Source organism: Physella acuta, unplaced genomic scaffold (assembly GCF_028476545.2).
Source record: "Physella acuta isolate Inbredline_101_S28 unplaced genomic scaffold, ASM2847654v3 ptg000515l, whole genome shotgun sequence".
Lineage (NCBI taxonomy): Eukaryota > Metazoa > Mollusca > Gastropoda > Physidae > Physella > Physella acuta.
The window spans coordinates 278,521-305,794 of NW_026732034.1; the positions used below are offsets into that span (position 1 = coordinate 278,521).

At 39.1% G+C, this 27,274-nt stretch overlaps 1 protein-coding gene across 1 annotated transcript; it reads right to left on the reverse strand.

The window, feature by feature from the left end:
* Nucleotides 1–1,525: 1,525 nt before the first annotated feature.
* On the reverse strand, nucleotides 1,526–26,009 carry LOC131944912 (cell division control protein 42 homolog). The gene is made up of 3 exons (XM_059305795.1): nucleotides 25,180–26,009; nucleotides 24,010–24,068; nucleotides 1,526–6,878 (listed from the first exon to the last, which is right to left on the reverse strand). The coding sequence occupies exons 1-3, from the start codon at nucleotides 25,400–25,402 to the stop codon at nucleotides 6,402–6,404; spliced, it is 759 nt and encodes a 252-aa protein (XP_059161778.1). The 5' UTR covers nucleotides 25,403–26,009; the 3' UTR covers nucleotides 1,526–6,401.
* Between the last annotated feature and the right edge of the window lie 1,265 nt (nucleotides 26,010–27,274).

Here is a 27,274-nt window from a genome sequence, read left to right on the forward strand (position 1 = left end):
TACGTTAGTTTATTTGATCTTTTACTCATAAATGCATATATCCGGTATTGACGTTAACTATGGTTAGGGCTAAACGTTTAAGACCTGTTTGGGGGTTAATGTAGCCCATTGGAGCCTGTGGTTAATTAGACGAAAGTTTTAATTAATTAATGTGCATTGCGTTTTTACTGATGAGTTTAATCGACGCCAATTACCCTCTCGTAGTTTTGTATAGGAAGTTAAAGGCAAATAATGGGACAAACCAAAGGGTTATAACAAGACTAGCTAAAGGGAAATAACAAGTAACTACAATTAAAGGGACATAATAGGACGTAAATGAAGAGGTAAAACAATATGTACATTAAAAAAAAAACTATGGTAAATCAGACGAAACTTTTAATTAAAGTGTATTTAATTTTGACTGACAACAATGAATTACGACCTTCTGGTCACAAAGTTCATAAAATGAATAATAAAGATGAAACCTACACACAACACCCAAGAAATTAAACTATCGTGGTTTATTCAACACTGTGCTTACACGCCTTACTTAATATATTAAGAATTTAAAAACCCGAAAGTTAAAAATAGAAAGATAATTAGAGTTAATTCCCCTGTCGCCGTGATTTCTACACGCATGTACCGGTTCATTATGTTACATTCACGCCTCCGAGAGTTGAAGAACGGTGGGAGTTTCAATGTCGTTTCGTTTTTTATTTATCAACAGGCACAGTCTGACCCTCCCCCCCCCCCCTCTACACACACAGGCAGAAACTTCCTGTCACGCTTGACTGACTGCTTACAGCAGGCCACCATGATGGCCCCCGTGTGTAGCAGGATGAATCAGTGGCGACTGTTTGAGGGCTTGGTGCGGACCGAGTCACCTTCACTGTTTACATACAGAGTGGTAGAGCGTCATTTCACAAGAGTCCCGGGGTCGGGCCAAGGTAGGCCCTGCCTCACCTGGTCACGACTAGACGGTCCTTCAGCTGAGGTGTGATCACACACACGCACACCTCCCAGATTGGGATTATCCCAAGTATCAATCTAAAACTTGAGCTAATCTGACAACACCCTCCCTTAACCTGTCGACCGAGATCGGGTTTCTGAGAGGACAAAGGTCACACACAAGTCAGCCAAAGCTGGTACCACCCAAGTCCTTGTTCACGTCCCATTCAGAAGAAATCTTTAACTCAAACCAATAAAAATATATGAAACCACTAAGCAGGTAGAGTATTGATATAATCAATAATGGGAAGGAAAAAAATATGTAAGCCTACTTAAATCTTAATCGCATTGACTGCTTTATGTAAATTAATGAAATGAATAAAATATATTGTATTTCTATCTTCATTTTTGTTTTATTTAACGTAGACTATAGCCTTAATGTAATTTTTTACCCAAACGACTTTTTATAAACCGCTTGTTATTCTCAGTTTTGTGGACTTTCGACGTCTCTATACCATAGATTTAATAACACAAAATAAAAACCTAGAATCTAGGCCTAACACAAAATACAGAAGAAAAACAGACGCCTGTATTTGCATTGTTCAAATAACATGTTTTATTTTGTTCATGATCGAAGCAACATCAGATTCAAATCAATGTTTTAATTAAGAAATGACATCTTTACTTATCAGCTGAATGCGCGTTATCAGTGCAGCTGACTCCTGACGACTCCCGTGACGTCACCGTCACGTGGGGTCCAATATGTACAAGGCCAGATAAATTTACAGTGAATCATGCCAAATGTGGAGGACTGATAGATGACTATGCAATTGTTACAATCAAGTAGAATCAATCATGTGATAAGAAAGTGCATAGACTTTAAAAAAAATCTGGGCTGGTAATTAAGTACATAGTAGACCGAAAGACCCAAATATAAGTATTTGCTTTATTACAATATATCACTAACAAACTCATCTTTCAATTTGTTTTAGCTACAAATATATAGATACCACAGGTAATGTGACATCTTTGAAAGATAAAAAAAATATATCACTACAATAATGTCAAGAATGTAATATTTTATCAACAATTTTTAGTCATTATTTTACTCATAACAATTTGATTCACACAGCACATAATCTTATTTATTTTAACCATCAATTTTAAAACTAAAAAAAAATTAGCAAGAAACTTAAAATATTGATTTTTAATTACAATGGGGCTGGTAAGTAGGTCACTAACCAGTTCTATGGTTCATGCATGTTTTATTGAGCCAAAGAACTGGTTGGTGACCTACTTCCCAGCCCTATTTGAAACAAATTCAAAGTGATATATGTGTTTTGTTATTATGTCTGAGTGAGAACAAAATACCACCTCCAGCTTTGTACACGTCACACAGTCATGTCATCTTTGATGAAAGCACTTATGGGACACAGATGAAGAAAGACCAGTAGGTATATTACTGATTAAAATAAAACCTTGATTCAGGTGTCATGTACACAATAATAAAACATAAAAAATGCTTTAGAAAATTTTTTTTTGTACACAAAATAAACCCTGTACACTAATTAAAAACGTTTTGTAAACTTCAAACCATGTAATTTAGGAAAGTTTTCAATAAAAATCACTCAAGTGTGTTTGGGGGAGATTTTTCAAACCTTCTAAGACAGAGTAACAAAAGGAGAGGATGAATAAGAGGACAATGCAGTTAACAGAGATGCTAAAGGGACAAGGGAATTTAAATTCTAAAACTATACCACACACTTAAAAAGGGGTATTAACTGAAATCCAAAACTTGGCCAATTAGGTGAAACTACAAACCAATGACTACTATGAGGGGAAAAAACCCTGATAAAAGGAATACTAAGAGACATTTACAAAATGCAATGTCCAAAGTACATATCAAATTTAATTTTACAAGAAGGATATTATAAATCTAAAAACAAAGAAATAACCCACACATTGATAAAATGTTCAAGTAAGAAAATAGATATGAAGGATGAAATTAAGTACCAGTAACCTACTAGTGTTAGAACTGGAATCTTAAATAGCTTTATTCCTACAATGTGTTCTACAATTAGTCAATTATAAAAGCCCTGGGGTTATGTTATGAAATCATTGCCTTATGTTCCCTTATAGTCACCAATCTCTAAAATAATTCAGACTGATGTTTTTCTTAGATCAACTGATTGGGTTTTAATTAACACCAATTAAATCTTTAAAACATTCACAACGGGCAGCACCACCCACAATGCTAGCTATTATCACTTCACATCAAAGGCTTTGGGTGAATGTGCATTTTGAATGGTTCAAACCCAGCTGAATGGTACAGCCTCATTCAATCCCCTACCACCCAGACTATAATGTGATTTATAATTTCTGAGACCAGTGCAACACGCCAGACCTCCCCAATCCCCCCACATCCCAGTGTTGTCCCCAGCAGGTCAAATCAATAAGGCAATAACCCCCCAGGCTGATTGACTCATGCACACTTGTTGGCAGTTAACTGGGTTTGTAGAACTGTGTTACAATAACACAGCCATACGGGTAGAGTAGACTTTAAGTTATGTATTTGGTTTAAAGAACCTTCTCACAAAAACACAATGTGTAAAACTATTATGAGATATGACTTAAGCAGGGTTGTTTAATATAATCAAACAAATTTCTATCATTTTATCATTCCTACACAAGAAATAAAACTATCCTAAAAATAAACAGCTGTTAATGTTGGGAATCCTAGTTAAAAACTTAAATTGATATTTCTTTAAAATTGGTTGCAATTTCAACTCAACCCACTCTTATCTCATCATATAACCTAGTTCAGACTATGTACATTTTTCCAATATAGCTAAGAACAGACAGTAATATTTTTAAACTGTTCAGTAGCAAATTACTTTACCGGAGGAAAAAAAGCCATGTGTTTTATAAATATGGGAATTAAAGAGCGACAGCTAAAAGCATTACAAGGATTAAAATGAAATATATTATAGGCTACTGATATGATTAACCCAAAAATTACACACTCCAGGTAAACCTAGTGCAAAAAAAATCTAAAAATAGCACTGTATTAACTCTCCTTTTTTCAATGATAAAAAATGCCTGGGTTAAAGATTTCATATTTTAAAGTATACAAGCTGAGAATCTAAAGGTGTTTTTCTTTAGTGTTAGCATACCTGAGATAGCTGTTAGTAAAAAAAACCAACCATTTAATCTATCTCTTTACATAAGCAGGTAACCTAACATGCAATACACCAGGCTTATCTTCATACAGCAGCATATCAAAATTTTAAACATTTTAATATTTTTTATTACTAAGCTTAAAACTTAAAGATTTAAAAGGAAAATTATAAAAAACAATAAACAATTTATAATATAAGGCACAATATAAGTTCATTACAATGTTAAATAGAAAGGAAGACAAGACTGCCACTGAACATAAACATCAGCCAATGCAATTATCTTAGAAAAACATTAATTAGTGTACAATTTTACAGTGTCTATTGTCATATCCCAGCCAGTTATGGAGACAGAAGATTTCTTACAATTAAATACAAGACTTTCATAATTTTTTTTTTTAATTCACAAAAAATGTAACACTTTCACAATGTAAAATAAATATAAGCAAAAAAAAAAACAATTTCAAATATATCTTTGATTATAAATTTAGTGCTTGAAATTTACAATTAAATTTTAGTTTATTAGGATAATACTACTTGTACAATAAATAAAAATAAAATATTTTTAAATTATTAAAGTTAATTTTTAGATATAAAAGCAGAATTACACGCATTAGATACCGATCAAAAATGTTTAAGTTTCAACCTCCTTTGTGTGGGATGGGAGAGGGTAGATAAATAATTGAACACTTGTACCAAAAATTAACCAGACTAAGCACATATTTGTTAACTATTACTCCACCCCCTCCCTCCCATTATACTAAGCACACATTTCCCAAACACACTCAGGCTGTGGGGGAGGCTTTTAAAAAACTGGCTAAACTGCCGCTAATACTTGGTTGAAAGAAACTACCAACGGGTTGTATGGTTGAACTTAATCACACATTATCCCTACATTTATTCTGCTGGATTATGACTCATCAGCTGTCTCCTACATAATCCTAGCTTCGCTTTACCTGTGAAAACTTCCTGTGGTCGCTGATCCGTGACAGTGACCTGTCTGGATTCAATCCAGTACTTAACACCCACAAGAATATTTTACACCAAGGGATTCATTTCTTGAAGCTATTTAGATGTATTCATTACATGAACTGTTTCACTTCCAGCTAGACTTTGCTTTAATCTTAAGATCGCTATCACTAAAAGAAAAATAATACCGGGAGCCATAGTTTTCTTTTGAGCTGGTTAAACAGTGTAGACGAGCTAGTTGTTGAAATTATACAACACCGCCATAAGCAGCAGATGTAACATTAAGTACTACTATCATACATGTTCCTTAATGGTTAACAAGTCTTCAAAGTACAGCTGGAATATGAGTACTTTAAGAAACAGCAAAACAGTCAAGTTGGCTCAAGTTATTTTTGAATTTCCCTTTTAAAAAAGCTTTATACAATTTAAAAACGTGTTTAAAAAATACTAAAATAGGATAAGCTTTCCTTATTCATCCAAATGATTTGATAAAAAGTTTGTACTTTCATGACAAATGAGGAGCTTCGTGGCTAATACTAACATGTCAAACTAATCAAGTTCTCATAAAACAAACTTTGATATGATACATTTAAAAACTATTTACATTTGAAGCAAAACTTTTCTTTAAAATAAATCAAGAGATAATTTTTAAAACAAGCAACATTCTCAGAATGCAATAAAATTGTTGTGAACATGTCTGTTTTAGATAAACCGTTATCTGTATTTTGAAAAGCAAATAGTACACACTTCGCAAGTGGCATGATTTTCTTATATACAATGGATAAGACTAAAGTTGTGGCACTGACATACATCATTTGTCAGCCATCATCATGTGTAGCTGACACTAAGTCATAGACATCTGTCAGATATGTTAAAGACATCATAGACGTCACACTTTGTATGTTACAGTCTTAACAGTTTACACGCCTAATTTAACACCTATAACTGCCCACCATTTCCACAAATAATACTAACGTCTAACTGATGTCCAGTCTAACTGATGTCCAGTCTAACTGATGTCCACATATGTACTGCATGGCTGGACTTAATAGCAGGTTCTCAGCAGCAAAAACTGGACCAAAGGTTCATTTTTGTACAGTATCCAACACACTAGACCAATGTTCTGCACAGTATCCAACACACTAGACCAATGTTCTGTACAGTATCCACCACACTAGACCAATGTTTTGCACAGTATTAAAGACACTAAACCAATGTTCTATACAGTATTCAATACACTAGACAAATGTTTATTATAGTATCCAACACACTAGAGCAAAGGCTTTACCTTTAATAAGTTACAGCGTTGGGTACGGTGCCTCCAGGAAATCACAAAAAACAACAGAACTTTTTCCACCCAGCCTTCTTGAGACTTGCGCTCTGCCTCTCATTGACGCTGTACTTCTTACGGTAGGATCTCCTAAACTCCTTGGAATGACTTAAATCTGGTATGTAGTTCAGAGATGCCAGGATGGCCTGGTCAAACACATCCTTCAGGTTCTTCTGGGTCAGGGCGGAGCACTCCACGTAATGGACTGCCCCAATGTCGTGAGCCAATCGGATGGCATCACTTTCAGAGACCGGTTTCTCCTTGTAGGAGGCAAGTTCGATTAAAATTTTGACGTCGTTGCGAAGGTCACACTGGGTCCCGATAAGCAGCATGGGCACTTTGGGTGAATGTTTCTTGATTTCCGGGACCCATTTTTCAAAGATGTTGTTGAAAGATGTGGGGGACACCACACTGAAGCATAGGAGAAAAATGTCTGTGTTGGGGTAGCAGAGTGGACGGATAGCATCAAAGTCATCCTACAATGGAAAGAAAGAGAAAAAAATAAGTTAGTTCACAATTAGAATAACTAAAACCATCTAGACAACCATCTATGGCCTTTTATAAGTTCATAATTAGGAAATTTAAGACCATTAAAACATAACAACATGGTATATAACTTTGTTAAAGATAGTTATTCTCACTTAAAACATATTTTAACTTTCAAAATCAACACAGCACATATAAGGAATACATGAATGAGTCACAGGTTATTGAATAACATTTGAATGGGAAATTCCAACCATGACTAAATTATTGGGATATAAAACTGTCACAGTGGGTTTACCCCATTCCACAATGTCAGCCCTAAGCCCTCTAGTGTAGCGCAGCACATTCATGCTGGCTATGAAAGGAAGAATCCAACACAGCCTCGTAGTAACCCAGCCATAAAAAAATTAATTAACAAAAAACGATAACTCCATGACGTGTGTAAAAATTTTATCACCTCTAACATTTTAATTTAATTAAAAATATAAACATTATAACAGAAGATAAATTGTAAAAGGTTTTTCATCAAATTAATAAATGTTATGCTTAAAGTGAGTCTTCTTTTTAAAAGCTTTGTGATGACATATTAATGATGTCGACAGCATGGAAACTAATTAATGATACTCTCTGATGAGTAAAATATCTACCTAATGAAAGTAACAGTGTAGTAGCATGGAATGGATGCATTAAAAGTAAAAGGTGGGGGGTGGGGGGGTAGGTGGGGAGATGAGATATGCAGACATATATGTATATCGGATGGATGGGTGTAAGGTTGGGGGGGGGGGAGTAAACAGCAGACATCTATTTATATTGGGTGTAGGGGGAGGGTGGCATATCTATTTATATCCACACTTAACAGCAGGTCCATGGCTAGTGCAGTAGAGTGATGTTAGATAAACATGCAAGTGCAACCTGGCACATGAGAGCAACAAACTTTTGTGCCAGCAACAGCAGTTTAGCTTACAACCTGTTGAAGTTTTAGAACATGTTTATGTACAAGTTCTGTGAATTGATGCGGGAACTTGTGCCAGCTGATATTGAACCCTTCCATCCTCACTAACTATTTTGTTTTGGCTCTCTACAAAGCATAGGGTCCAAGCTAATTTGTCCATGTGAACTATATTGCCAGCTAACAGAAATTGGCATAACTGACTGTATCTTTGTACGTGGGTATTGTTTTTTGGTCATAAGTTAAATCACAAAAAATCATATACAAATGTAATGATGAGTATTTCCATCTAAACTGATTCAAAAATGTTTAAATTCGCTTTAAGCACAAAGTGAAATTCATGTTTTATCAATTAGTAATTTTTTTTTCGTTGAGTGTCAAGTGCTTTAGTCTGTTTTTATTTTGATGATATGCTAACGCGTCTGTGTTTTTCATACACGCTGATTGCTAAAGCATATTCCCCAGTGGTAAAAATAGTAACAGCATATTTTACAGCGCCCCGAGCCTGAGACGAGGTACACGAGTGCACATCCTCGTGTCTTTAGGCTACCCTGTATGTAGGTGAGCGACGAACAAGTAGGTGGAAGTAGTGTTGAGTTGAAGAGACAAGAGGAATGCGGACGGTATCCGGGTCAACAAACACCTAACACGGCAGGTTACGGTTCTTGTCTTGAAGCCCATAAATACCGCATCGATGACTAGGCCATCATAAAAAAAAAAAAATACCGTGGGAAATAATTTAATTTCCAATACGCTAAATTTACTTTAAAAAAAAATAATTAAAAATGTATTGTCTGATTTTTTGTTTTCTTTTAAGATGATGACTTCTTGACATGTCATTATCTTTCGCACATTGCGGCCATTGTATTATAGGAGAATAATAGTATCGATTTCTTGGCCACAGGGGAACCACTCCATAAACTACTCAAGCAACTCATTCACATTAGGTGGATAGGAAAAAGAAAATCCCACTACGATACACACTCCTATTGTTTACATTGTGTCGTATCTATTTCAAGTTAATCAACATATCTGCGACGTTTACCTCATTAAAAAGGTATTATAAAATTGAGTTAAGCCAGCCCCTCCCGCATTCCTATACGACAGACACAGAATCCGCCTCGCTTGTCTCTGCACCGAGCACGCTCGTCAACATATTTAAATAAGACATTTGTTAGTAAAATGTAACCCCGCTGATAAAATGTTCATAAATACGCTCCCAAGAAAATGTTATTACTTCCCGTGGCTAAAAATAGGTGGCTTGTGTGAGCTTAGGATCGACTCGGAGAAAAAGTTTTATGCAAATCTAAAAGGTGAGAATGAAACCAGAGTGGGATCGATGTTAATGACGGCATCGGTTCATTCATGTTCCACCATTCACGCATACCTGTGACTTACGTCCACGTCTTAAATAAGATAGCACTACTGCACTAAAGGTCTATCGTAGACATACAACACAGCACTAAAGGTCTATCGTAGACATACAACACAGCACTAAAGGTCTATCGTAGACATACAACACAGCACTAAAGGTCTATCGTAGACATACAACACAGCACTACAGCACTAAAGGTCTATCGTAGACATACAACACAGCACTAAAGGTCTATCGTAGACATACAACACAGTACTAAAGGTCTATCGTATACATACAACACAGCACTAAAGGTCTATCGTAGACATACAACACAGCACTACAGAATTAAAGGTCTATCGTTGACACAGTACTACAGTACTAAAGGTCTATCGTAGAAATACATTATTATGGTAATACAATACTTTTATATTAAAGTACCACAGCATTAAAGGTTTATCCTAGACATACAACACAGCACTATAGTACTAATGAATTCTAGACATACCACGCAACACTACATCTTTCTGCACATACAACAATTTGCTAGTACTACAACATTAATGAAGTTATATCCTAGACATACGACGTAATACTACATCATTCTGCACATACAACGCTTTAATATGAAAGTACTACATCATCAAAGGTTTATACTAGACATAGAACACAGCATTAAAGTACTAAAGGTCTATCCTAGACATACCACGCAATACTACATCATCCTGCCCATACAACTCTTTAATATGCTAGTACTACACCATTAATAAAGCTCTACCCTAGTCATACAACACACACTAGACACGATACCACGCCAGTATCAACAGGCTGTCACCCATCCTATACACACTTGATAAGTTACCACAGTAGCATTAAAACGCTATCCATACTTCAATACATCAAATGTGTAGTTCGCTAAATTTGGTTAATCGGTCCAATGCATTAGCGCCGGAGGGGGGGGGGGGGTGAAGAGGATGTAGGGGTGTATTGCAAGCGGCATTCATCTATCATACATAATACATGTGCTACCTTTCATGGGTGCATACTTAAAGCGGGTGCGATCATTCCAATAGTAATAGCATTTGACTCTATTTTTAGAAATTCATTCGCACTGTTAACCTACTTGGTGGAGATTATCAGATGAAGTAAACATACGACAGTCACGGGCCGAACGCGACATTTTGGAAAATTAAGCCAACACAGCGCCCCCTTGTGTAAATATTGAGTTACTATCATAAACCAAATCTTCCTATACAGCTATTTTTAGCACTGATGTCGATCTTTTGTTGACATCCAACAATACTTTTTTAAAAAGTCAATACACACACGCATTCTAAGAAGATTATGTTTTAAAAGAAAGCATTAAAAACAGAGGCTTGAGTAGTCTCCCCCTGTGTGTACGTCACTTATGTGTTGACGTTCGAAGGATGATGGCGTCAAGCTGTCAAAACAGCTGATCGGGCCCGTCTTACCCCATGGGCTTATTGGGCACTTGTCCGGGGGCCCAATCATAATCGCATTAACGCTATTTCATATTTCCCCCTGAAGTCAGTCTATTTTACTCATTTGTCACATTTTTGAAGTTAAGATATCCAAACTCCGATAGAGGTGTCAGTAATAATAAACATATAATAGATCAGTGGTTCTTAACCTGGGGTCAATTGAATGCCCAGGGGGTTCGATGAGTCAGTCATAGTGGTTCGGTGTAGTTCAAGGCGAACAGCTGACTCAAGATTATTCACGATAAAGAAACTGGGTTGGTTCGGTACCCCCAAAAGGTTAAGAACCACTGTTTTAGATAGTTGTTTTTTTTTTTTAGTTTTTGTTTACTAGTAGTAGTAGTAGACGATTTGTCAGGTCACTTAAATTAGTCTATGAAGGTAGCTATAAAATAACTTTTTTTTCTTAACTTTTGGTCAAACTTTTAGAGCGTATTGGGTTCTTGTTCATATTAGGCTTGCCGAAGATCCAGTACTAGGTGTTAAAAACAAGATCGAGTTCTGGGAGTTAAACATTGGATTTCTGAACGACTTTTAAGCGACCATGTGTTGCATCGATCAAATAGAAATCAATCGACTGCGCACCCAAACGTACCGGAAGCCAGGCACACAAATAAGGTGGGGTCCAGGTACAAAAATACATCGGTGTTTCCTAGCAAGATTTGATGGGTTAAAGTTCAAGGCTACTCTGGAATTTCTGTTAGTAACAACCTTAAGATCTAATTAGCGAATCTAATATGCCAGGGGAGTTTATGATTTAAGGGAATTTCTACTCAAGTTCCAAACGTAAAGTATAGTCTTAATTAAAGGTTAGGGTAAGGTTTTAGCGCCGGATATTTTCTGAGACCAAGCATCCAACTGACAAAGTTCACGTCTTTTCACAGTTTCACGCTCAACAGTAAAGTACCAAAATTATTTTAAACATCGACTATATCCGAATTCACGCCTCTGTTGATAATCTTCTGTCATGTGACCAGGGGTAAACAATGAACCAAGGGCAAGGTCGAAACGTGTTGACTACTAAGTTAATCCGCGAGGGTTGGTTTGACCAAGATTTGTCGCACCTGAATACAGTATTTCACACCTGTGTTTTAGGAGAATTATGAGTGATGTGTTTTCGGAGCAACTGTTGTACACATACATGTACACCCACTACCATAAAAGGAAATGTTGGCTGAAACTGTAGACTAAACATAACATCAAACCTAACACTAAAAATAAGATATGTATATTCGCAGCGTGGTACGCCTAAACCATTAGTCTGGGAGGGGGGGGGGGATCCAGATTTCGCTGGTCTCACTAAGTAGCAGATTTACTTATGGGCCAATGCATAACTCAGCATGAATGCGGTGTTAGTATGACGCAGTTAGAGTTATTGATTGAAAGGTTCTCTCTTTTTAGCGATGTCGAGAGTAATTCATACAAAATTGAGTTAATGTACACGTTGAAAAAAAAAAAAGAAGCGAATTCGATTTTGTGGTGGCCTTAAGCACGGTTACAAGACAAATACCGCTAGATGTTAAGTAAAGTTATTACATCTGTCTCTAGAGATATTGGATTTTTTTTTCCTTATTCCAGCTTCCGTGGGTTTGGTAGCATGATGGGCTGAGATACGAATATTTTATAAATATAGCCTCAACCTAGGCTATGATAGATGTGGTTTACATGAACTTTAATAAAGTAAACATAAATAGGAGAAGATGTGCAGAACCTATATGTGGCCAAGGCATACAGAAGTTTAAGATGGAGAACATCAACAGGATGCAAGAAATTCTATACAACGGCCTGACGCGACATCTCAAAGTTCAAACACTGTTTTTATGGGATGGGGCTGACACAACATCCGGTTCCGCTTTTAAGATGTCAATTTAAGACAGGAGGAAAGCCTATGTCGATAGCAGAAATATATCACCGCCCTTCGTTAATCGTGATTGATTTGTCATTTGCTTATGACCAAGTAAACCAATTCGGCCAATGAATATTAATAATCGACGACTGTACTTTAAATACACTGACAGTAGCGTTTGTTTATTGACGATAGTTCAACTAGAAGCCTGCATGCCAACATAAATCGATGCGTTTATGTGAGCTGACCGGAATCCATTTATTGTTGTATCTGTGTGTAGGCTGGCTTTCAGTGCTCATGTAAGTGGTGAACACGCAGATGTCAGATTCATTGATTTTTATTTGATAATATTTGAACCATTTATTATTCAGGGCGTGGTTTTTTTTTAATTAGTAGAAAATTGTGAAACACGCAAGTGTAGACGATCGCTGAAGTTGATGACGTTATACTGTCGCATCTATCTCAACTCAATCACCGAACACTAGCCAGTGTCAGTGCGGCCCTTGTTGCGTGATGGCACTCGACCACAGTTTCGGTCATTAGCGGCAATGTGGGCAACGGTCTGCCTCTCGTGGTCAAGTTTACTTGTACACTCAAGCACTCACACGTATCCATTGACACGACTAGAGCGTTGAGCGGTACAGTAGGAAGGCACTTGAAAACGTGACCACGATTCCATGCTTCAAGTCGTTCACGGTCGTCAACTACACCTCATCTCCTCAACCTACTCCCGTGCTTGGACCTACATGAGATGCATCAATTGGCTACCTGAGATGTATCAATTGGCTACTTCATGTGGCATGTGGTCACTTTACCTACGTAAATATTACGTCCAAACAGGAGAGTGAAAGGAGAATCACCAACAACCAGTAGTTTATTTTTTGTAAATGTCTGACACGCCCTTTAACCTCCTAATTTCCACTCTCCAAACCCCATCACCCCCTCGCGTTCTTCATGACAACCGTTTCATTCCGGACTGACAAATGATATGTAAAACTCTTGAGTTACGTAAAAAATGTGCACTCTGAATGCACAAGAATGCTAGAGGACCTAACCAACACCTGGAGTGAACGCTACGATATGGACCACGCCCCCTTTAAAAATGTTTACAATCCGACACTAAAATTTCAAGAGAATTCGGGCATAAAATATTATACAAGTGTGGTGACACGCGTCATTACTTTCTGTCAAGGTAATATGTTTTACTTTAAAACAGCTAAAAAATTCAAAGATTGCCAATATGCCATATGTTGGCCTGTTTTTTTATCTAAATAATTGATGAATTAAAAAGTAATAACCCTTTCTTCCCCGCAACGTAATATTATTATAGTGGTTTTTTTTTTAAAGTTATCAATCCATGGACATTTAAATAAAATATCCATACAACTAAAACATAGAACATATAAGACGCATGAATACAAAACTGTTGTCTAGGTATGTGTCAGATTATTTTTTTTTCAAGGCAATGTAAACATTATTTTTTTTCTATTGAGATTTTAGAGAGAAAAAGTGAGACGCAAGCAATCTGTCAATTTGGTCTCAGTTTGGTGCCCTAAAACGTCACGAATGGCATATAAAGGATTGTCCTCGTCCACGAGATCTCTTGGCTGCCCTCACACTCTCCTCGTTGCGGCTGGCAATTCAAGGTCAGGACAAACACCACATTCCTTCTACCGCAAACACTGACCAGTGTTGTTTTATTTTTAAACCGGACACCTCAACCAAATCTAGCTCGCAGTCAGATGAGGGTCAAGTATGGGGTTCCCTGTAAGTCCTAGTGGAAAATGCTAGTGTATTGCACGGTGTTATTAAAGTCTAATTCTAGGATAGATGTATTTTACAAGTCAGTTCATAGACCAGAGGCCATGTGATTTCATCATCGATATACCAACAGCGTGACCATTCGTCACGTCCAGTTATACCCAGCGACAGTACGCCTGTCGCTGCCATTAGCGTACTGGCACCAGGCTAAATTGTTTTATCGACCTGTCACGTAGCTGCCACAATCGTGACACAGCTAACACAGGTCACGAGAAACCGATCACGCCGAGACACGACCCTCGCGCAGATAGCGCTGAGAAATGAAACTGCACCAGCGATTTGTTTCGGTGAGATAACGGCAGCGTGTAGTGCAGTAAGGTCTCGCATACCAATCTTCCCTCTCCTCAGGGGTTGGGGTTTTTTGAAATCATGGGGTTTATGTTTGAATGTTGCCTTTTTAATACGTTGCTTTAAACTTATAAAATGTCAATTATAAATTAAAAACAAAAATAAAAAAAATCTTTCAAAATTTTAAACTCGGTTAAATTAAAGTTAAACTTGCCATTTGTTCGTTTAATTAAGTTAAACAGGTCCTTAAACATGGTCTTAACCCTTCAACCACGTGGGACGTGTTGGGGGGGGGGGGGGGCATGACCCCTGAAACACGCATGGCATCGGGATCCCATGATGAATCCGGCACCCAGTGCAATTAATAAAGCCCGCATTCACGGCAACTTTAAGATTCGTGCCATACCAGCGGCGGGGTGTGCGCATTCACGAAGGTTCACATTCTTGCATACTTCTTGTACGTGATGCGCCAAAAGGTTAATGACTTGCGTGTCTTGACGTCCCATTGTAGAAATGGATGTCCATTGTTTCCACGTGTAGTCTCCTGTTTTAGATTTCTCCACGGACATGCAAATCAGAGCCAGGTGTTTCCGCTCCACTTTCGTCACATCCGTCTGGCCGTGGCGTTTGTTGTCATAATAAATGCATCATTGTAACTAATTGAAAGGGTTTCAGGGAGTCAGCTTATATACTTGTGTATATTTTATATGTTTTAGTTTATAGAACGCGTTTTGAACAAGGGTTGGCTGTCATTGTTAAACACATTGCTTTAAAGTAAAATATTCTATTTTAACACATTTCAAAAAATCCTTCTAAAATGTGCCTTTGATCAAATATTGTTCCTGGTAGACCATAAACACAATGTATAATGGGCTACCAATATTGAACGTTAAAAGAGGCGTCATGATTTGTACTGTTTTAAAAACCAACCTCCTACAAGATTCCATTCTTAGAATTGTTTTGACTACCATTGTCTAGTTATTCAGTCCAAGGTTTCCATGACTCAGTGATAATTGACGGACTTCAATAATTCAACAGCAGCATTGTTCCAGCGGCACAATTGATGTGTCGTCAAGGCCACGGTAGCAAGTTATGGCTACACGTATTCACGATGGTAGATTGTGGCTACTGGCTACACGTATTCACGAAGGTATGTTCTGATTACTGGCTACACGTATTCAGGATAGCAGGTTCTGGCTACTGGCTACAAGTACTCACGATGGCAGGTTATGGCTACTGGCTACACGTATTAACGATGGTATATTGTGGCTACTGGCTACACGTATTTACGATAGTTGATTTGGGGTTGACGGCTACTCATAGCCACTACAGAAGACAGAAGCTACACTTATCCACTGTCGCTACATGTATTCGATGGCAGATTCGGGCTACTGCCACAGGTATTCGCGATGGCAGGTTGTGGCTACACTCATACACTGCAGCAGACTTTGGCTGAACATATAGACAGATGTCTGTATTTACAGAGACATCCAAGGGAAGCAAGCACTGTCACTGTGACATGAGGGATATCCGTTTCCTCATTTATTATTAAAGCCGCCATTTTTCATTTTAAACGAATCCGCGTTAAGTCGGATTTATAAAGATGGCTGGCGATTAGGGGATGGGAAGCCAGAAGGTCAAGTTCTAAGGGGGAGGGGTGAGGTTGTGACAGACATAGGGTGTGTGTGTGTTTGTGTTCAGGAGACAGTTAAAACTTAAAATGAAAAACTTGTAAAACCGCCTGAGTTTTACAAATGTTGAGAAATGTTCTGCCCTTATGAGAAAGATCCATGACGCGCAGCAGCTGTCCCTATATAGAAATTGTGTTAATTTGACGTGAACAGTAGCTGGCTAACGAAGAACGCAGAAAAACTATTCGACCCTTCAAAACCTATTTGGCTCTGATGTCGGGGGGGGGGGAGGGGGAGAGGTCAGCTGGGTCAAGGGAGTGACCGGAAGGGTTATTGAAAAACCGATGACATTCAAATTAATGCCTAAGCACATGATATTCTAAAAGAGCGATGCTATAGTACCAATTTATTTTAAAATATCACACGTTTAAAACTTATACACGTATATAAACCCCATAACTAGAAGAAATACCGGCTGTGATTTTAAGCATGAACATGGACGCAATGACTCATTGTTAAATTATACAAACATGAAAAACTGGCAGTTTAAAAATAGCGACCGGTCGATACACACCGCCCGCAGAGCACCGTCAGTTAAAACAATATGATAGATGCCGGATCAGGTCAAAGGGCGTGTGTTCACACCACCGTCCTGTTTAATGGGCAAAGTTGGGTTTTTTTTAATTGGAATTCTTAGTTTCGATACTTGACACCAAAGAAAGAATTCTCCGCCCATAGCCGTAAAGGAATTTGTAATACTTAGTCGCCAAGTGGTGCAATGTTCAACTAGTTGCATTGGGGATTTTGTCGGCTATTTTCGTCTCAACTATGATGTGAAGCGTCGTACTGTCGTCACGCATGCGTTGAATGGTGACGACTGTGTACTACGACACAATTTACGTCACATTTGAACTGAAAATCATACCTAACTCATACATTAGGAATAACCCCGATACTACACTTGACCTTGACATATCACACGCTTTAAAAAACTGGGAATGACTTCATTTTAACTTAACACTGAAACTGAATACTGTTCACATAGCATTCAGTTCAACGCTAACAGCAAAACAACTCATGGTGGCGGACTCCTCCCCAGTGTTTGTTAAACTATCTCGCGGTATACATCTTAGAATCCCCAGTGTTAAACCAGACATGGTGTCTGACTTTAAAATTCCCAGTGTTAAACCAGACATCATGTGGTGTCTGACTTTAGAATCCCCAGTGTTAAACCAGACATGGTGTCTGACTTTAGAATCCCCAGTGTTAAACCAGACATGGTGTCTGACTTTAGAATCCCCAGTGTTAAACCAGACATCTCGTAGTGTCTGACTTTAGAATCCCCAGTGTTAAACCAGACATGGTGTCTGACTTTAGAATCCCCAGTGTTAAACCAGACATAGTGTCTGACTTTACAATCCCCAGTGTTAAACCAGACATGGTGTCTGACTTTAGAATCCCCAGTGTTAAACCAGACATGGTGTCTGACTTTAGAATCCCCAGTGTTAAACCAGACATCTCCTGGTGTCTGACTTTAGAATCCCCTGACATCTTTTCACTTCACGGGGCGGCTTTGCTCGCTTGAAAACAAACAAAGCCGGCGTCGCCCCCATCCCTGAGTCCAACAGTTTTTCTCGTCAATACACTGTTGACACACGGTCCCCGGGCAGCCCAGCTATTTACAGCCAGGAAACACTTCCTATTTTGTCCATGTAGGCCAGCACCAGTTGATGTGCAGGCAGCTGACCCTGGGCTAACCTGCTGGACATTCAAGTATTTTACGGTGATAAAAATATCCCGACGGGGTCGCCAGCAACCGTGGGGCATGTTCACAGTGAGAAGTCACATTAACTATGGTGGGGGGGGGGGGGGGGGGGGGTTATGTTCACGGTAACGAATCACATAAACTGGGTGCACATGTTCACAGTGAGAAGTCACATTAACTGGGGGGGGGGGGGGGGCATATGTTCACAGTGAGAAGTCACATTAACTATGGTGGGGGGGGGGGGGGGGTTATGTTCACGGTAACGAATCACATAAACTGGGTGCACATGTTCACAGTGAGAAGTCACATTAACTGGGGGGGGGGGGGGGGGGCATATGTTCACAGTGAGAAGTCACATTAACTGGGGGGGGGGGTTATGTTCACGGTAACGAATCACATAAACTGGGTGCACATGTTCACAGTGAGAAGTCACATTAACTGGGGGGGGGGGGTTATGTTCACAGTGACAAGTCACATTAACTGGGGGGGGCATATGTTCACAGTGACAAGTCACATTAACTGGGGGGGGGGGGCATATGTTCACAGTGACAAGTCACATTAACTGGGGGGGGGCATATGTTCACAGTGACAAGTCACATTAACTGGGGGGGGGGGGGCATATGTTCACAGTGACAAGTCACATTAACTGGGGGGGGGGGGGCATATGTTCACAGTGACAAGTCACATTAACTGGGGGGGGGGGGGCATATGTTCACAGTGACAAGTCACATTAACTGGGGGGGGGGCATATGTTCACAGTGAGAAGTCACATTAACTGGGGGGGGGGGGTTATGTTCACGGTAACGAATCACATAAACTGGGTGCACATGTTCACAGTGAGAAGTCACATTAACTGGGGGGGGGGTATATGTTCAAAGTAAGGAATCACATAAACTGGGGGCATATGTTCACAGTGATAAGTCACATTAAATGGGGGCGGAGACATATGTTCACAGTAAGGAATCACATCAACTTGGGGCATATGTTCATAGTGAGAAGTCACATTAAATGGGGGGGGGGGGATATGTTCACAGTAACGAATCACATAAACTGGGTGCACATGTTCACAGTGATAAGTCACATTAACTTGGGGCGGGGGGGGGGGATATGTTCACAGTAAGGAATCACATAAACTGGGGCATATGTTCACAGTGAGAAGTCATATTAACTGGGGGGGGGGGGGGGGGGAAATATGTTCACAGTAGGGAATCGCATCAACTTGGGGCATATGTTCACAGTAAGAAGTCACATTAACTGGGGGGGGGGGGTTATGTTCACGGTAACGAATCACATAAACTGGGTGCACATGTTCACAGTGAGAAGTCACATTAACTGGGGGGGGGGGGGGTTATGTTCACGGTAACGAATCACATAAACTGGGTGCACATGTTCACAGTGAGAAGTCACATTAACTGGGGGAGGGGGGGGGGTTATGTTCACAGTGACAAGTCACATTAACTGGGGGGGGGCATATGTTCACAGTGACAAGTCACATTAACTGGGGGGGGCATATGTTCACAGTGACAAGTCACATTAACTGGGGGGGGGGCATATGTTCACAGTGACAAGTCACATTAACTGGGGGGGGGGGGGGGGGGCATATGTTCACAGTGACAAGTCACATTAACTGGGGGGGGGGGCATATGTTCACAGTGACAAGTCACATTAACTGGGGGGGGGGCATATGTTCACAGTGACAAGTCACATTAACTGGGGGGGGGGGGGGCATATGTTCACAGTGAGAAGTCACATTAACTGGGGGGGGGGGGGTTATGTTCACGGTAACGAATCACATAAACTGGGTGCACATGTTCACAGTGAGAAGTCACATTAACTGGGGGGGGGGGGGGTTATGTTCACGGTAACGAATCACATAAACTGGGTGCACATGTTCACAGTGAGAAGTCACATTAACTGGGGGGGGGGGGGGGGGTATATGTTCAAAGTAAGGAATCACATAAACTGGGTGCACATGTTCACAGTGATAAGTCACATTAACTTGGGGCGGGGGGGGGGATATGTTCACAGTAAGGAATCACATAAACTGGGGCATATGTTCACAGTGAGAAGTCATATTAACTGGGGGGGGGGGAAATATGTTCACAGTAGGGAATCGCATCAACTTGGGGCATATGTTCACAGTAAGGAATCACATCAACTGGGGGCATATGTTCACAGTGAGAAGTCATAATAACTATGGGGGGGGGGGATATGTTCACAGTAAGGAATCACATCAACTGGGGGCATATGTTCACAGTGAAAAGTCACATTAACACTGGGGGGGGGGGGTGTGGCATATGTTCACAGTAAGGAATCACATGAACTATGGGCTTATATTCACCGTAAGAAGTCAGAGAAACAGAGGGCGTAAGTTCGCAGTAACAATTCACAACAAAATAGGGCATTCGCAGTAAAGAGTCACAGCAACCAGGGACACATACATTAGGCCTTAACATTTTAGCGCAAACCACGGTCACGAGTCGAAGGTACAGGTCGACATTCCAAGTCCAGCGACAAACGTGGTCACTTGTCCACAACAAATTCTCGCAGCGCGGGCCCAACTAATGACCAGAGTACATCCACATGCAAACAAACACCTGCATCCTATTTACAGCCGACCAAAAAAAAAAAATAAACAGTTTAAAATAGTTGTTTTAATCACTGGACATGTGTTCATAGTCTGTTCTTCATGAATGACCATCTACCCTCCAACAACACATTTACACTCTAAACGTGAAAACAGAGGGTCAGATTCTGTATAGCACACTTATGTGCTGTTTTAACGATGTAACTAGTTACATTAATTGTACGGATATCACGCTATACTTAACAATGTTATTCCCTTCCTATGATATAGGCTATATGGTTTTAGTGTAAGTGTTTCACATGTAATAATGTGAATGCTTTTGACATAAAATATTTTGATTGTTTTTGACATACAATATTTTGCATTTTTTTACATATATTTTTGAATGTTTTTGACATATTTTGTGAATGTTTTGACATATATTTTATGATTTTTTTGACATATATTTTGTGAATGTTTTTGGCATAAAATATTGCGAATGTTGTTGACATTTACACGTCAGCGACATCACAATATTTACATTGTGTACATGGGCGAGAAACTTAGTATACTAGACGTAATATTTTTAATTTTAAACGCTGTCAGACATAACATACGCAGCATCATAATAATTCTCGGGAATAAGCTGTCCATGTGTGTATGGTGGGGAGAGTGCTAGAAAAAAGTGTGTGTGTGGGTGGGGGGAATCATAAAAAGTCAATCGCATGTAGTAAATTGTGAGCCATGACAAGTGAATGTGTTTAGAAGAAAAAGAAAACCGACAACAGCTGACATATTAGAGTGGACATTAGGAGACATAGCCTATTGTTAATGCATGTGGCACGGAGTCAAATGTACATTATGTAATGTTCATTAAGGTTTCAGTATTGTCACACAAGTGCCACTTTTTTGTTTAGTTTCAGCCGAGCGTTTCAAATGAACGCTTTCAAAACAGTGAACTGTGGTTACCACGCAATATATAAACGGTAGGCTAACTGTGTGGTCTACCAACGACTGACCAGGCTAATTGTGTGGTAGGCACGACATGGCGGTAGTAAACCATAGTGAAACACTTGACACGGTCTTACACTGGTCACTACAAGTGGTCTACCAACAACTGACCACACAATGAAGAAAAGGCCAGAAACCAGGTGGACGCACAATGATAGGTTGGAGGTTCGTGCCGAACAAACAAAAGGTCCTAAATTGAACATACGAAAACTTTTACAAACGTATCCAAAAGTCTGTAATAGAACAAGACCGCTGTGCGGGCTTTAACATGAAAACAATACATTACAATTTTGGAACTGGTGAATAATTCAGAAAGCGACTACCCCATAGGGGACGTTTGACTTATTGAAGTAATCTTCATTGAAACACCCTCAAGCCAACGTGAGATATTAGTCACTCCGCGGGGACACCACAATGGCTGCTCGTCAAAGGACGAAGAAAAGAAAATACGACAGTTGCCTTGACAACCCGGACAATATTAAACCTAAATCTTCCACAGGCCACCTACAACAAAGCTCCAAACTGTAACGCTCCAGTGACCACCAATAAGGGGGGATTAGGCACTCAGGCGGGGGGGGGGAATCTTTCAGGAGCTAGCTAGCCCCGGGGTAGTTTTCTGACCCCGCGTTGACCAGATGAGACATGCGGTCATCAAGACGCAATTAAACTGTCTCAATGTGCTGACCTGTACCACGGATTCCTCACCCTCCAAGTTATCAGTGCACGTACTCCCCGCGTCAAACTAAGTGACATTTATCCTAATCAGATACAACTATCATTGTTCAACTAAATTAGCACAACATTTTTAAAAGAATAAAAGAATATTGTATTTTTTAAAGTCGATTTTTAAAAACATCTGACGTGGGTAACATGCAACCAGAGACCTCGTACAAACCGGTGCCATTATATTTTTTAAAAAGTAATAAATCTAATTGTAAAAGCTACGCCTGTCTGCAGATAGTCTGAACATAAACATTCAGAATAAATAAAATACTAACGAGAATTATGACATCGCATGCGAGCGTCACATACATTCACATATTAGCAGACTTTATCAAAACAGGTCACGCCCATAGGTTTGTTTGGCTTGTAACTCAATATTTTTTTTAGAAAAAAGAAAAAAAAACAAAAAAAATTCAGATAATAAGAGTTAAGCCTTCCAGCAGACGACAATTTACAATCGGCTTTGAATTACTGTTATTAAAAATAGACAAGTGGTTGGAGAATGAGATGTCAGGAGAAGATTGTCTCAAACAAGCAATACAGCCAGGCTTTCTGGTATTGATTTACACACTATGTATCAGATTTGTATCTCCAAGTGAGCCCACCCCGCACCAGACGGTAGATGGGAGGGAGGGGGGGGGGGGGTATTATTATCACGTGATATATGCTATTTTCAGGCCACTGGATGTGTAGATAAACGGGTTACATAAAATAAATTACATAATATTTATTCACGACAATTCTCCTAATTCCGTTAACTTAATACAAGACATGAAATAATCATAAATAGCCGAGTTATAAAACATGGTTTGAATCGCACCGCCCCTCCCCACCACTCATTGTTCCTTAACCCTCGCTAGCCTGCTCGTAATATCAATGACGATAAAGCCGGGTCTCGCGTCAAAGGGCCCAGTGGGGGTGTAGCTACTTGGTACACACCACAAAAAACACTCGTGTTTGGAGATTAAGTGTCTAAACTCCATGGGAAAATCGTTTTTTTTAAAATAATATAATCTTATCTGACTACTTCATAACAAAACGTGACCCGTCATTGATAAGTTACAAATAGCCAACAGGTATCGCTTGCTTAAGGACCGACAACAAAACAGGCATGCTCTTAAGTATGCTGATATGGAATATTTTCTTGTCCTTAAGTGAATAAATAAGGGCTATTTTCTGTTCTTTAATTGGTAGATGCGTTTTCTTTATGTGTTTAATACACGGACTAAAGTTAAACAGTGTCTAACATGAGATATTGCCAGAGCTAACAAAACCAGGGATAGGTGGTAATGGTAAGAGTTTAAATGTCATTATTAAACAGATATTTGAGAAATTGTAGTAGGTAGTACTAGCGCGACACTGAAGAGTAGGGTAAGATCAGATGCAGTACTCAGAAAAGATTATTAATTGTGAAATTAAATAAGAACCTAAACTGCTATCAGCAGAGCTCCAATATACACAACAGAAATGTTATCAACTTATAATTAAAATACTGATATGTATGTCGTTAAACTCCGTGTATGTTAAAATAAATTGATCAAGATATTATTTTTGGCTTAAATTGCTAGAAAATCTGGCCAGAAAAAGAAAAAAAAGGCATGTCTTTTCCCATTTGAATATCTAGGTAGGTCAACAACCACTTGTACATTGTAAAGGTCAAGAGCTTACCTGTCCAGCAGTATCACATAGTTGTAACTGTACAGGCTTATTATCTACAGTGACCACAACTGAAAGTTAAAAAGAAAACGTGTATTAAGTGTCTACATTCATATGAGATCAAAGACTGATGAGATCAAAGTCTGTTGATAGAAACAGCTAATGTACTAATAGAGCTCTGCTTCTACATTTGTATATGATCAGAAACACAAAACAACTCTTTAGTAGGCTACTTCGGTGATCACGGTAGACGACATAGAAAGTGACAAAATAAGACAAATGTATACAAAGTAATTGTTAGATGACTTAACTACCCTAGACCATAGCACGCAAGGGGATTCTTTCAATTGTTTTTTAAACGGGGGGGGGGGGGCTGATATTGAAAAGTGTTAAAGAGTCTAGGAGAATTGTCAGATTTCTGATTTAGTATTGAAAGAAAAGTTGGTAGTTTGCACCAAACAACCAATCCCCTAGTAGCCTGACATACGGTATCGCACTGTAACACTTTCACACTAATGTAAGCCCGACCGAGTCTTATCATGATGGTGTTTCTATAATTGGCTGGAATGACAGATGAGACTAGTGTCACGTGGTTTTTGCTACATCAGCCGATTGGTCAAACAATGTGACTGGATATAGGTTAATGGGTGATCAGTAGTTATTTTTAAACCGGTTACAATGGATGCCTCGGTGAATCATATGCAATAGGTGGTGAGTCAGCAAAGTGACACACTATCTTCTTACTACCTGAACCAGCGATAGTCAAACTAAGCAAAATTAATGAAAATTGCTATGCCTACTTATCATTCAATATCTATACAGCCATTACATATCACTTTAGTGATACAATAAGCGACTTGTGTAGGGCTTATGTCAGCAAAACGCATGAGCTAGACCAACACCAGTTATTTTCCCAGGCCGACCTAAATGAATGAGCCTAGTCTGTATAACCTATTTAATTAAATGCAAGATCAATAATCGCCCCACCTACAAGGAAAATATTAGGTCCTATTTATTTGATAGCATACATTGATTTTAATACATGTACAGTGTACAGGGTTTAGTGAGTGATGATGATGATTAAATAAACAAAGATACCTACAGGCTTATCTTGGATAGATTTTTTTGTTACTTTTTTTAAAGACCTAAACTTGTCAAACTAATGAGAAAACGTATAATTACCAGAATAATCGTCGAAGGCAGTGGGCATGTATTCTGTGGGGTAGCCATTGGTGGTGTAGCTAACGATCAAGCTAGTCTTGCCGACGGCCCCATCGCCCACTAGGACACACTTCACTTTCGAGGTCGGCTGATGGATTGGCGATCTCTGACCAGCCAGACTGTTGGTCTCTGAGTCGGGAAGTAAGTTCGTGTTATGATCCATCATCGGCGTGTGGGGAGGCATTTTAGATGACCACACGGGATGAAGGCGAGCGATTCATTAACGACAGCAACCTGTGGTTGTGGTGTTCACTTGTTGTTTTGATTAATTAATCGATTTTATGACAATTATATTCTTAAGCTGTTTTTCCACAATGTTCCAAATCCAAATAAGTTTATTTTTAGTTAATAATCGTACGTTTCGTATAGATCTAGTATAATCCTATTAAAACAAATGCACAGTTCAGCTACACAGTGAAGGGATCACAAAGCGCAAGCTACAGAACTCATACACAACGAAGATTCCCACGGTGCTATCCCACTAGTCGTAAATCCCCACAGCAACAATAAAGAAAGGAAAAAAAAAACAGCTGACTACAGCGAAGAGCGGTTAGCGAGGCCAACACCGGCGATGTGACAGTCAGTGTCCAAAACCTGTTGATTCAGAGTTGATGACCTCCTGTGTTTGAAAACGACGACTGAAGAATCAACCGAAGCTTGATATCCAGAGTTGAGAAGTGATCAGGGTTTATTTAAAACACAACTGCTAAAAAAAATCCATACATTCGTAAACATAGCAAACTACACGACTGGCGAACCGTCTGCTGTGAAACACGGCGAGGTGCTGCGGTCGGTCTAAATACACTTCGCGGAGTGTGCGAAACGTATCTGGCGAACCGTGGGATCTGATTGGCTGCGGGTCAGCATGAGTCATGGGAGAAATGTTTGATTGATAACACCGCTGTTACGTTGATAGAGAGACAGGTGAAAAACAGTTCAAACCACTGCTGACCAGGGCATGTCGCATGTGACCATTTTGAATCACAGGATCACTCAAGCTTTTTTTTTTGTTAGCGTTGGGCGTTGCTAGTTTTGGTTTTTATGCTGAAGTTAATCAAAATACATTATTCACAGAAAAGAAAAAAAATTAGGCTGTTAATAATTACTTTTATAAAGTGCATGGGAATGTAATAAAGATCTAGATCTATCTAGAATCTATTTTTTTTAAATGGGATTTGTAGGATTCACAATATTTACTGAGCTTGTCACGTGTAGTTAACTAACTCTATAAATATAGGACTATAGGACTGTACTTAATTTTCAAAAAGTGGGCCACCCGTTTTAGTTGCAATTTGCACTTGCAACTTTCGGGGGTGGGGGGGGGGGGGGGAGGGGGGGGGGCGGACACTGTAAAAAGTATATATTTTCTATACAAATTACATTTCGTTCGGGGGGGGGGGAGATACCTGGAAGAAACTCTGGTACTTATTAAAAAGGAAAACCGAAAGTGAATGTTATTAAGTAGGTAACAATGATTGGACAGATGTAAGGATGGTGTCACTTGTACGGGGTTAACAACAAATAGATGACCAAAAGGAGGAGAGGGTGGATGGGAAAATATAACGTAAGATCAAAACGAGTTTTTTCAACCATACAAAATAAAATGTGGATTTACTCTTAGTTGTCTATAAAGTTCTTTGTCAAAGGACAATGTAGAGTAAGTCTTTTTAAGCTTGGGGGGGGGGGGGGGAGGATAGTATATTTATAGTACTGATGGTAAGTAAAGAAGCGAAAGCTTCGGTTCCATTCACAACAAAACAGATTGATGAAGGGAATGGAGCGAGAACATTGTGAATATAAATACATATAATCGCATAGGTTTCTTCTTACTAGTTGGCTTACAGATTTATATTAGGGTGATATTAAAATAAAAGTTTCTATGGGATGTTGATATTTTTTAAATGTATGTCCTTAAGGGGAATAACACAATTATTTAAAAGAATACACTTTGAGAAGGGTTACGTACCTTTACAATTTAAGTTCCAAAATTTCTTTTTTTCAAAAAGAATCTATTATTTGAAAAATGTTAGGCTCCTAAACATTATTTCAAACATAT

What these genes read in the sequence shown, in the direction of transcription:
- LOC131944912 (XM_059305795.1), bottom strand. Translation starts at nt 25,402, where the DNA reads ATGCCTCCCCACACGCCGATGATGGATCATAACACGAACTTACTTCCC. An exon ending in TGCCTTCGACGATTATTCTG is followed by an intron (nt 24,069 to 25,179) that starts GTAATTATACGT and finishes TTTAACTTTCAG; the next exon opens with TTGTGGTCACTGTAGATAAT. An exon ending in TATGTGATACTGCTGGACAG is followed by an intron (nt 6,879 to 24,009) that starts GTAAGCTCTTGA and finishes TTTCCATTGTAG; the next exon opens with GATGACTTTGATGCTATCCG.